General features: G+C 37.9%; 1 protein-coding gene across 1 annotated transcript in view; it reads left to right on the plus strand.

Annotated features, from left to right (window-relative positions):
- Window positions 1-13,142, plus strand: part of tenm2a (teneurin transmembrane protein 2a) — a 292,880-nt gene that overhangs the window by 187,429 nt on the left and 92,309 nt on the right. Inside the window, exon 4 of the mRNA XM_079631137.1 lies at window positions 9,154-9,351. Within this exon, the coding sequence (XP_079487263.1) occupies window positions 9,154-9,351 (198 nt within the window). The remainder of the gene's footprint in view (window positions 1-9,153; window positions 9,352-13,142) is intronic.

Consider the following 13,142-nt stretch of genomic DNA (forward strand, 5'->3'; position numbering starts at 1 on the left):
TTCTTTACTATGGGAATATTTCAAAAGTAAAGACACTTACAATACCTTTTTTTGTCATTCTTAATCCATCCTTGCACCAGGGACGCTTTATCGTGTTCAGCTAAATGCCACACAACAGAATGGAAAAGAATATACAGTAGATGCATTGAAACTTGTTTGTAAAAGTTGAGCTTATTTTAACTTGCAAACAGCCAAAAAATATTATGTGTGAATGTTTTTTTTTAAACGAATCACAGAGGCCACATTCACAGCCAACTGCAGTTTTAATGTGCCATTTATAATGAGAACCAAAGTAAAAAGTAAAAAACTTTTAACACTTTTCTTTCGTTCTCTTGTTAACCCTATGCTCTCACTGGCTTGAAAGCACCTTTCTAAAAGTTTTTAGCACTGACCCTTTGGATGAAGTGTTAAGGCTATGAGAACAGTGAACAGTCACAGACCGTGATTTAGAGCAGAGCTCTGCAGTCTCCAGCAACAGGTGTAAAGTTCATCCTAGGCAAGAGAACTGACAGTGACGAGGACGCTAAGAGGAAGTGACATCACTTCTGCAGTCACCCCAGCCGAGGTTGCAACTTTATGATGTCACCAGCTTATATCAGCGACTCCATTCAGCTCAGCCCTGAAGCGTCTGCCTGTGTGTCAGCTCTGCCTCATGTGAACTTCTTCCTTGAGTAAAATGCTAGAGTGCGCATCAGCGGGAAAAACAAAACAAAAAGTTTATTTTCATGGGGCAAATGAGGTTAACACCATGTCCTCACGATGTCAGAGTAGATATTACTTTTTAATGCTGGGTTTTAGAGCTTTTTTTTTGTCTAGCCTTGTAAATAAACAAGTGTTGCATTTCTCAAGGATGTGTGTGGTTGGCAAAAAGCTGTTTATGAATATTGTAGGACTTGTTCTTGGAGTGAAATGACAAGCGTTGGTGTGTTCTTGCTTTATAGCAATATCACGCTCATATAAAATGCCACTCAGCATACTCTGGTTCTTTGCTGCATTAAACACCTGTGATATATCTTGATGAGTGCAGTTTTATTTCCTTTTTTGATGTGTTTTTCCATCTGAAACAGTAAGTGTTAAGATGTATATATCATACGGACTTTCATTCTTCCTAGATATAGCCAAAGTTTTAATTTGGTAGTAGCTAATCAGTTGCAAATGGTATTGAGGACGGGGCGTTATTATTTGTGCATTTGATTGGACAAAAATATGCGTAGTCCAGGATGAGTCATCAATATTTTTGGTCTGCAATATTTTTTTTCTTCTTCAGCTTTTATGATTATTTTTTTCATAAGGAAATATAAGATATTATAAATATAATATTAATAAATACATATTATAAATACTATTTAAAACTATTTTAAGTATTGCATTAACAATACTAGTAGAGGTAGTTTTTGTCATTTTTACTGTGTAGTTATATAACTAGAAATTCTTTAATAAAGAAGTCAACAAATTCAACGTTTGTATTTTGGCAAGTACAGTGATTTGTTTGCTGCTAAAACACTGTGAGTGGTGAATGTCTGAGTTAGAGGACCTTGATTGTGCTGAACAAGGACACAGATGGTTGTCCTGTTTATGTTATATTTTGCTAATATTTTTCATGATGCAATGTTTTGCAAGGCCAAATATCATTGTTCCAGTTAAAATATGAAGCAGTTTTTTTAGGCTGAAGGTACATGTATCAGTGGGGCTCACAGTTGGGGAGTGATGGGGGTTATTTATTCCTTCTCTCTTCCATAAGGTAAACTATGGATTGATGACACTGTTATGGATTCCATACAAAGACAACACGGATGTAATTTATATGGAAATGACGTGCAGAGAGCGGACAAAGGCCTGAGCATAATTGACAATGAGTTTATGAATGTGTGTTTGTGTGGCTACACTGGAATTTTTTTCTCAGTGTCATACCATCATGGTCTGGACGGAACAGGACACACTGACACCTGCTATCGGTGGAGGACGGGTTTTAGTCAGTGATCACGAATCAAAGTTCAGTGTCCTGCAAAAGCGCTGCAGTAAACGGTCCAAACAGTAAATAAGCACAGCGTTGTTGAATAGATGATGAATTGCTATCATTACAGAGCAGGGCATTTAGAATGCTGATATGTAAAAAAGAAAACAAACAAGGCATTTTTAAAGAGATAGTTCACTCAGAAATGTTTAAGCATACTCCTTTAAGCTTTAAATATATATGGCATATCCTTAAACTTAATCTATTGCTACTTGGTTGTTTGCTGCAAGTGCATGATAATTGTATTTAAATAACCACCCATAACCAACAAGGTCAAAATCACCATGATGGACACAAAGCTCAGCATGATACATTGCAAATCATGATAACAAAAGAGATGCTGCAGTGGCATCGACACACCTGGACTCGGCAGATTCTATTAAAGTTCAGTCTTTTTGGCTGATCCTCCATTAAAGTGTAGATGAGCCGTGCTGGTGTGTCTCAGTGCTTGCATTCTGTTCCTTCATGCTGAAAGATTTAACATGCATTTCCTGAAGTCATTCTCAGATAGACAGAAAATATGAGCGGGATTATAAAGGAGTATACAGGCTTGAAGTTCAACATCAAAGGTATATTTGAGGAGAGAAACCTATAAATTCAATTTTGAGATGAGAAAGGCTAACTTTCTAAATTGTGGAAGGCTTAAAGTAAGTTTCATGCTTTGATATTTGCAGCTGAATGGACCAGGATGAAGAGCCAGTACTTATGTGCGTGTGTGTGATTATCGGACTCAGTCCTCTGCCATTAGCATTGGCTGATGGTGTGAAATGGGCGTTAGTGTTTTGACAGGCCCGACTGAGTTTAGTGGTTGTAAAGATTAGGATCCTGTCAGCTTATTTGACAACACAACCTCAGAATGAGAAAATGGAGCCAATCACAGAGAATCCAGACAGAGCAGAGACAGACGCTGGGCCAGGGGCGGCCATTTTAGCGACAGTGGGCATAAGATGGCATCCTGCCCTGGATATCACGAGAGATCTATGTCACTGCCCCATGGCTTCTTTTTACATTCACTATATTCACTCTGTTCCAAACCAAGGAGCTGCCTACATAGTTGGATGCACTCTATGGAAGCATTCAAACTGAAATGGACCCTCATGAGTAACTGATTTGGAATGCACTACAAAGACAACAACTGATCCCAACATTAAAGGGATGGTTCACCCAAAAAATGTAAATTGTCATCATTTAATCTCCCTCATGTTGGTCCAAACCTGTGTGACTTTCCCTCTTCTGTGAAATGTTTTGTTTTGTTTTGCTCACAATGAAAGTCAATGCGACCCAATGTTTATTCTACAAAATATATTTAATTGTGTGCTGCAGAAGAAAGTAAGTCACACAGGTTTGGAATGTGTGACAGAGTTGACAGAAAGGCATGAGGGTGAATAAATGAAAACAGAGTTTGTTTTGGGGTTGTTGTTTTTTTTGGAGGGGGGGGGGGGGGACTTTCCCTTTAAGTTCTCCAACGACTCTCCATGCATTTTAATAAGTGCACAACATGTACGGTACACAACATGAACCAAGTACACACACAGTTAATATACTCTGGGCTATTTCACATCAGTTTTTCATCCTACTCTTCTTTGTTCTCCTCATTTTCCTCTCTCACACCTGTAAGGTAAACTATGTGTTGCATTTCTTATATTTGAAGGTCCAATCCGCCTCCTTTTCGTCTCTGTCTTCAGAGTGGTTGAATGCAGGTGTTGGGTGACGGTTGAGCTAAACGTGTAGGTGCGCTGTTGATGAAAATAGAGGGAAGGAGAGAGTTTGGTCGAAATGATGAATGGCTCTCATTAGGGCGGTAATTTGTCACTTTCCATCTGACTGGGCTCCAGCTGTCTCTTCCTGAGCTTTTTGGCCTCTTTGGCTCACCGTCTCCTCACCGGCCAGATGGGCGGAGAGATATTGTGCCGTGCCCCATGTGCTAGCTAGACCCGGACCGCGGTATTAGAATACGTCTGTGAGCGCATTCGTGAGAGTTTGCCGAAAGGAATGCCTCAGTCAGCGGCATGTCGACTTCCATCCCATAATCCGTGAATCTACCGAGATGATTTTCACATAATGGTATTACATTACATAATCTAATTTTGTGAGCGCACTTACCCAGAGGCTCCAACAAGTGATGGAAAAGTTAGACTCAGCAGCAATCAAAATAAAACAAGACACTGGACAGGCTTAAACTTTATGAATTATGAGCTGTGTGAAACCAAGCGTCACAATGCAGTTTCATGTAGTCTATCCATAAACTTTTTCAAATCGAGTTTTGTCAGAATGGACTGAAGCCAAAAGCAACGGCGGTGAAGGAATGCTGGGTAATGAGAGACTGAACCCAAAGTACAGCTGACAGCTCTTTTTAGCTATAGCAGACCAGCCATGTAGCTTCTTGTCAACAAAAGGCACACAATTGATGCTCATAGAGCTCAGTCAGAGTAGACGTCATATTTAAGTTTACCTTAACAAAATCAAGCCTGTAAGGGATAGAATACAGTCGGTTCAAAAGGCTGCACTGTTACCTGTATTGATTTTTCATTTGGCAAAACATTGAAAATGTTTTCCCAAAAATTCCTGGTACAAAAGGAGCAATAAGTTATGACAGCATATGTTTTTACATTGCTTTAACTCATCAAAATAAATTCAGCCATTATCCACTTTTTTATATAAGTTATAGATTCAATTAATTAAATTAAGTCACTTTAATTTAATTTAAGTTGATATGACTTAAACATCCAAGTAGATTGTACTTAAAAATTTAGGGCAGCAACTTTTTTTTTTTTTTTACAGTGTATAGACAAAAAGTTCAAGGACATACACACTAATGTTCAGTAGTTTCAGTGTCAGAAAGACTTTTTAATTTGTTTGAAAGAAGCCTCTTATGCTCAGCAAGGCTGCATTATTAATCACAAAATGCAAAAAATAATAATATTGGGAAATATTATTACAATTTAAAATAAAAAAAGTATATTTGAATATATTTTAAAATGTAATTTATTCCTGTGATGGCAAATCTGAATTGGGAGCAACCAATACTCCCGTCTTCCGTGTCACATGATCCTCCTGAAATCATTCTAATATGCTGATTTGCTGAAATGCAGTGCTTTTTCAGGATTCTTTGATGGATAGAAAGTTCAAAAGAAAAACATTTACAGTAGAATATGCATCATTTGTAAAATTGTAAATGTCTTTACTATCACTATTAATCAATTTAATGTATCCTTGCTGAATATCATAAAAGTATTAAATTAAAATCATAATCACCCCAAACCGTTGAACAGTATTGTAGATTATATAAAAAAAATATATTTTTATTTATTTAACTATTGTTAAAACTATTACAAATATTTATAATTCATAATTGTACTAATTTATTTTAAATTAAAATAGAACCCCCCCCCCCCCCCCCCCCCCCAGCCTATTTAATTTGTATTTGCTATACCGAGCAGCCCAAACTAATTGTGCAATGTTTAGAAAGTGCCACAAAGTTAACACACTTCAGGAAATTAAAAGTTGCCTCTGCACATTGAGTTGGGATCGTAGAAAGTACTTCAAAAAAGTTTAATTTCAATGCATTCAATCTGTAAGGGCCAAACCAGGGACGTCCAAGGTCAAATCAGCTTTCCAGGCCAGCAGATCCACAGTAGCACATCTTCTCCCATAAGATAAAGGGAATTTAGGAAGGACGGCAAAGGAGAAGAATCATCTAGAGGAACAGGTGCCCCCCCTCAGCCCCCTTCTAACGAGCCTTTGTTCTAATAACACAAAGCAATTTATACTGACCTTTATAGAAATGTAGCAAAAATAAATTACAATAGTTAAAAAATGCCCCTGAGCCTAATTGCAAAGGAGATTAAGTTTCCTATAATTGCTTTTGGCCACCTAATGCATTTTTTCCTTTTTTTGTAATTAAAGTGATTTAAAAATGTAATAACCCCCAACACACACACACACATACTGTAGGCGTATACACACAAAGGCTTCTCTTGTCCAGTGCCATAAATACTCTCATTATTGAGGCAATGGTCCATTGAAAATGGTGTCATGGTTTTGTGTGATGAATATTATGTGCTTGTTTAAATGAGTGCAACGACAATAAACATTCTGCCGCTGAACTGTTTTAAATATTTATTGAAACTTACCAAATATTATTCTCTGTTTCTCTTCAGGGAACATTATTCATTCGTCCATCTACTGTTTGAAAAGAACACTCCTGCACCTTCACAGAATTCCTGCAACACTCCTGTCCTCAGATGCCCATGTGCGCTCTTTATTTTTACGGCCGTATTCTCCATCCATCTTTTTAGAAGTCAAGCTAATCAGCCAGCAGCACACTTAACCTCTCGCTCTTTCATCTGCATATTCGCTGAGCTTTTCAGAGTGTATTCATCTCCTGCATTAGTGAAGATCCCAGTATCTCTCCTCCCGTTTACTCGTTCTCAGTTACATATGCCATAGATGCTTTTATGAAATGCTGACCATAAACATAACCTTCCATCCTCGTCTTACTTTTTATTATTTAACAGGACTCTGCCCCATGTCCCTGGGTTCTGATTAACAAGCAGTCGGCCCGCTTCTTTACATATTCGTCTTCCAAACGGAAGAAAACAGAAGTAAAAGGAAAAAACAGTATAGGACACACGGCAATTCAGGGTTAATATTGTTATTAATACATAAAAATGTAAAATTTCGGAAACTTAAATAGCTAATTAAATGAAAAAGTTTATATAAGTCTATCTAAGTCTAAATATTATTGACAACTGAAATATATCAGTTGTCAAGAATATTTAGACTTAGACAGTTATGACAGTTATTTCAATAAATGCTGTTCTTTTTAACCGTTTTCAACATTGATAATAATAATAAATATGTATTGAGCAGCAAATCAGCATATTTGAATGATTTCTGAAGGATCATGTGACACTGTAGACTGGAATAATGATGAAAAGAAAACAGTTCATTTAAATTGAAATAATATTTGACAATATTTCCAATACATTTATTTTTATCAAATAAATGCAGTCTTGGTGAACATACATTTTTAAACATAGTGTATATAAATAGTGTTTGTTTACTTCTCATTCATTTTAGGCTTACAAATGTATAACTTTAAATAAAAACTAAACTGTAACAAAACTATTGCTGAGACCAAACTAAAATGAAATATAACATACATTTGTAAATGATATTAAAAGAAAAAAACTAATGCCAAAGCCTCTAACAAGCTCTGCGTTTTGTGTGTTGGTGTGTGATTCTGGCACAGGGCAGCGCTAAACCAAATCAATAACACAAGGCACAGCCAGCAACCTCGACTCAATATCCCTGAATGACCGCATACTGTACTGACAAAGGAGTCACGGGGAGAGGGAGGACGAGCGTGTGCGGCTGTGCTCGAAGAGGAAAGTTGAGTCGGTACACTTTCAATATGCTTTCTCCATTCAAGGCCTTCTACAAAAAGCACCTCTTCACCCTCTCTCTTTCCTCCATTTCTGCTAACGGTTTGATGCGATGAATGGAAGATGAAAGTGTAGCTGTGTGTTTGCGCGTGATAATCTGTTTGTGTACCCATGCGGCGTTTTGAAGTTAAGACAGACAGCAAGTGCACAGTCTTCGTTTGATCCCAATTAAAACGATGGTCAATACGTTGTCATTTTTGATTTACTGATATGAATCTTAAAAGAGCTCCACTCGGATGTCTGCAGGCCCGATAACAGCATGGCGCGATTGTGGCGAGCGCCGTCTTTTTCCCTCAGTGCTGTCATTTCAGGAGTAATTAAGGCAGGTAATAGCCTCCTAATTTCTCCACATTTATGAGGACTGACTGCACACAGCTCTTTAAAAGAAGAAGAAAAAAAAGCCTTTGCAATTTTACCTCCAGTGTCATGGCAATTACTCAGAAACTCAGATGCATTTAAAACCGATGACTTTGCCCAGCTTCCCTCGTGCATTTGCTTGGAGGGAAAAAAATTACATCCACTTCATAACTGCCGGCTCTTTATTGTCATATAGCGTATGTATACGGTTCTATTACAGGATCCTGTTGGGAAATCACATCCGAAACATCTGTATTACAGTGATGAAGTAGAATGTGTTTGTGTGTAAATGTACTCATGCAATGCTCCCAGCGTGGAGTTTTACTGGGTAAAAATGCTGTGAGCAGCACTTCCTGTCTGCCGTTCTGCAGTCCAAGCACTCCATAACTCACAAACGCACACACATGTTCACTAACACACCAACTATTCACTTCTACCGCTGTGGTTTTCTTTGTACGTTGTCAAGGCGCAGTGAGTGTGATGTCATTTTCTACCCTCATTATCTATGCACAGGTGTGAGCAGATCATTTATGTATGCATTCACGAGCACATGTAACTTGCACTGTAAATTTTGTTTGTGGCCTCATAGCTTGCTTTTATGAGAAACACCTTGGAGCTCACTTTATGAGAATTATTTTATGAGGACATTCATTTGTCGATGTCCACATCACAGGGGACCGTTATGGTTAAGGTCAACATGACATCAAAATTGACCCCATTTACTTTCTTACTGCACATGTCTGGTATTATTGAGCACGATTTCATCAGTACATGTTCTAAAGTGTAAAATGTGACCAATTAAATTGCCTTAGAAACAACTTAATAATTAATATTAACCGATAGATACAGGTGCATCATTTTAGGCTATACTGTTGTAGTCAATGCAGCCTTTTGTTCATTTTTACAACAGTAACAGCAAATTACGATAGATTTTTAGAAGAATTACATGGAATATATAATAATGTTCTCAAGGGTGAACTTTATTTTCAGCCTCCACGTATCCATGGTGTTGCAGGAGGGGGGTAGTCACTTTCATGATCCAGTCAATTGCTGATGGATAGATTGTCCTGCATTTTTGTATTACCGCGTTTCACTTGCAAACACATAATATCATGGAAGTAAAATGGGTTGTAAAACATATCATGTGTATCACGCTAATGGGTGCTCATCTCATAAATGAGAGTATTTATATCACTTGTCTATGTGCTTCACGATTCAGTGTAATCTGCGTGTTGTAAAACGTGTTGTTTATATGTTGTCTGTAGTATGTTGATATCTGCCGTGTCATGTCACATGATCAAGTTTGTCGTCTCCTTTTCTCTGTCCATTCCTCAGGTCGTCCTCTCCCTCCCTCCTCCTCCAGCCTCCTGCCCCCTGCTCCTCCCCCACCCGCCCCCCTCCATTCAGCCCCGCCTACCATAAGGGAGTGTCAGGTGCCTCTGCTGGACAGCAGCTCCTCCCACACCATGCTGGAGCCCCACCCAGAGGACCAAATCTCCAACGCATACCTGCTCCGGGCACAGCCCTCCACTGGTAAGCCCCTCCCACTCATATCTCATTGGCTGACGCCCCCATCATCATCTTACTCATTTACTGTGTTCTGTATTATCAGTGGGTTGTCTGCTATGAAAATAATAGTGTGTCCTAACTAGGCGCAACAAAATGAGCAATAAAATCATTCAGAGCATTTTTTATGATAATTGTGATTTTGGTCCTTTGTTACATTTCCAATGGCTGCTGGATATCCTCAATCTCCCACTGAACATGAATAATTGGAGTTCTCTTTGGCTTCCGTCACACTGCAGGGAAAATGTGTTTCTCTTTTTTTTTAGATCTGCTTTTAGACTATTCAGTCAATTTTGCTAGCTAGCACATGGATATAAAACATATATGGTCATAGGAACAGTTTTGTGCTTAATTATGCTTTTATAATACCTTTCCTGCAGTGTTTAATATAGCTGATTGTGAATATAAAAGGTCTGCAAAGTTTTTAAGATCGAAGTGCCCTATAAATAAAGTTATTCCCTCCTGAAGAAAGAATCGAGTGCTGCTGAAATGACTCGTCAGCAATTCCAGTCTCACTTCCTGTTACATATCTATGTAACAATGTAATACATTTGCATAATGCCAGCCTATGGTCTTCATTGGCTGCCCGTGAACAATGTCTACTTTGACCCGCCCTCAAAAGCTAGTAGCTGAGACCTGGAAGAGTTTGGTTCGTGTTGTCAAAATGTAAAAAAAGACGCTGTTTTGAGTGCTGTGAATCCGCTTTGCATGCTCTCAAAAAGGACCAGAGGACTTGGGCTGGAATTTATATTAAAAAAATATATATATATATAAAAAATTACACCATTACTGTTCATATCACCTTGTATCAAGTGCTATGGAAGTTCTGGAGCTGAAATTCAGATATTGTAATAGTCGTTTAATTTCCAACACGCTGTAAATGATAGACCACGACCAATCACAACAGGCTGGGCCATCTGACCAATCAGAGCAGAGTAAGCTTTTGGAAAGGAGAGGTTTAGAGAAACTAAATCTTCCAACAAACACATGAGGTGATGTGTATATTGTATGCATGAATGTATATTACGAGAAATTTTAATTTAAAGTATTAAAATGACTAAAACTAAAATTGAACTAAATATATATAAAAAATTTAAATGACAAAAGCACAGAACAAAATTAGTCAAATTAAAACGTAATATAAAGAAAGCTATTTTAGAGTATTAATAAATACTAAAGTAGTACTGTATATCTTAAAATAACACTGCATATTAACGATACAAACAAACTTGTATGTTTAAAATGGATCTGTCTTGTAAAAATTTAATTTCATGTGTTTGTTTCCTGGTTCACAATCCAAAAAAACGTAACTCGGAAAAGCAGGTAAAATAAAGAAAAAATAGTTTTGCTGTTTGCCTGCCTGTGTGAATGTCTCATAACGTAGAAGCGATGGGGTTTATCGTTTGTCATTTTGTCATGTTGCGCCTTGTTAGGACATAGTGTTAGTTGTTGTCCCTAAAAAGGTCGTTTTATTATAGGAATATTTTCTATTTATGACTAGTGAAGCTCAAGATGAAAACAAATGGATATGATATCAAACAGCATTGGTTTCCTACAAGGGCATTAAATATGAAGCAGTGATTTATGTTATGGTGACTAATTAGACTTTCTCAGGTTGTGTAGAACCTCACTATGCATCACTATATCACAGCTCAGACTGAACAGAATGTGTGTCTGAGTCGTCCTAGTACAGCTGCTCTCATTCAGAGTAATTAATGCTCCGTACGCTGCACAGTCCTCCAAACTTTGCCCCGCGTCCAAATCTGCAATCCAGGGGATATATTTAGCGGAGAGGAGGGGGAAAAAAAAGTTGTTAATGTAATTTCTGCTGGAATATAATCTATTGTTAATGGCATTAGCCTCTCCTTTGATCTGCTATAAATCTTTATTACGTCTGATCAGGGGCCCAAGTTCAGGAGCAACGCGATTATAAACCTTTTAAAATGACATTACATCATGCCTCTAATTGGTTTACTGTTTGCTGCAGCAACATCAATCATTTGCAGACTAACCACGCTGTAAATAAATTCACTCCAACACTGCCAGCACCACGGCTCTAGAACGACGCACCAGAAGGATTATGGATGAGAGAAGATCAAAAATACGAGAGGGGAAATCATAGTGTCTCTCGGTGCAGACAAGGTGACCACTAATAATTTTATTGAGCCTGTTAGTGCTTGCTTTTCCTTCTGAGCTGCCATCAAATTTGCATTTGCTGAAAAGAAACAGCAAAATAAGAGCGATTTTTTTTTCCCCCGTCAGAATCAAAGAATGTAATCTGTGATTATTGTAAATATGTTAGCAGAACAGCGACAATAGCGATGATGATGATAATGATAATGTTGGTAATAATAGTATAACTTTTGTTTTGTTCTTTCATCAATTTAGTACCATATTAAATTCTTGAATATAAATGCGCTAATCAAGCAGTAATTTTGATGTAGATGAAAATATCTGTATATATCTAGAATCTAATCAGTGAGAGAAATGTGAGAGAAAACTTTTCTGCTTTGGCGAATGCCGTTCATTGTGTTTTGTGATGCAGTGTTTTTTTTTGTGTTTTTTATCACATTTCGAAAAATAACTAGTTTGAATATTAAAGGCTTGCAAATCATTATTCTTATTTCATATTCTTTGCAAGTTTGTCATATAGTTTGCATTTCCTTGATCTGATGACACATTCAGCTGTGAGGAGTTTCAAAGCTCGCAATTAGCCTGAAAATAAAGCGCTAAATAATTGGCTTATTATCATGTTGCCTTGAGCTTAGATTTTTGTGTACAAGTCTGAGAATGTTGCTTCAACAAGTGAGTGTATGTGTGTATTTTACATCTTGCTGTGTTAGATTGAGATTGAAATGTGTGTTTGCGTGAGACCAAGTCCAATTAAATGTCCTGCAATCTTGTTGTGGGTGATTGCTATGCAGGAATTGAAATGTCTGGCCAGTAACCCAACTTACCGAGGCTGAGAGACGCTATAAAAAGGAAGAGTGCTCTGAGTGGATGTTTTTCAGCTTGTTGTGTGTCTGGCGAGTGCATTTATTACTGGTTGGTTTTGTATTTAAATACATAAAAGCTTCAGAATTGGAGATAGTGGAGTGTATGTCTGTATTGCGGGTCTGTGCTCCAGTAGGCGATGTGCACAGCTGGACTGTGTCTGTGCCAGTGGGTAGCGCTGACACTGGTGGCATGCACACCGTGCCACAGTCATTACTTGAGCTATTGCAGCTGTCAGCGAGACCCTGTGACTGGCTCCCTGACTGTGTTAAAGAGAGATCTCTTCGAAATCTGACGAAATGCCTCCTTTTCGGACATGAATGCTATGTAAAAAAGGAAGACTTAGAAGATTTGGAAACACTTTATTTTAGACATATACAATAAAGAATTATTTAAACATTATACATGTCTTTTTCACTTTTGATCAGTTTAATGCAGCCTTGCTTAATTTATTTGCAAACCAAACTAAAACTTTTGAATGGCAGTGTACTGTAAGTAAAATGCAAAAGAGGGGGTGAAATGGGGGGTGACTCATGTAACCGTGAGGACCCCATTAGGAAACAAAATTATTAATCATACAGAATGAGAGTTTTTTTAAAAAGTGAAAAGGCAGAAAGTTTTCTGTGATGGGTAGGTTTAGGGGAAGGGTCAGTGTAAGGGGACAGAATATACAGTTTGTACAGTTTAAAAAGCCTTGTGTGTGTGTACGTGGGTGCGTGCGTGCGTGTGCGTGTGTGTGTGTGTGTGTGTGTGTGTGTGTGTGT

This window comes from Phoxinus phoxinus (genome assembly GCF_949152265.1).
Source record: "Phoxinus phoxinus genome assembly, chromosome: 12".
Lineage (NCBI taxonomy): Eukaryota > Metazoa > Chordata > Actinopteri > Cypriniformes > Leuciscidae > Phoxinus > Phoxinus phoxinus.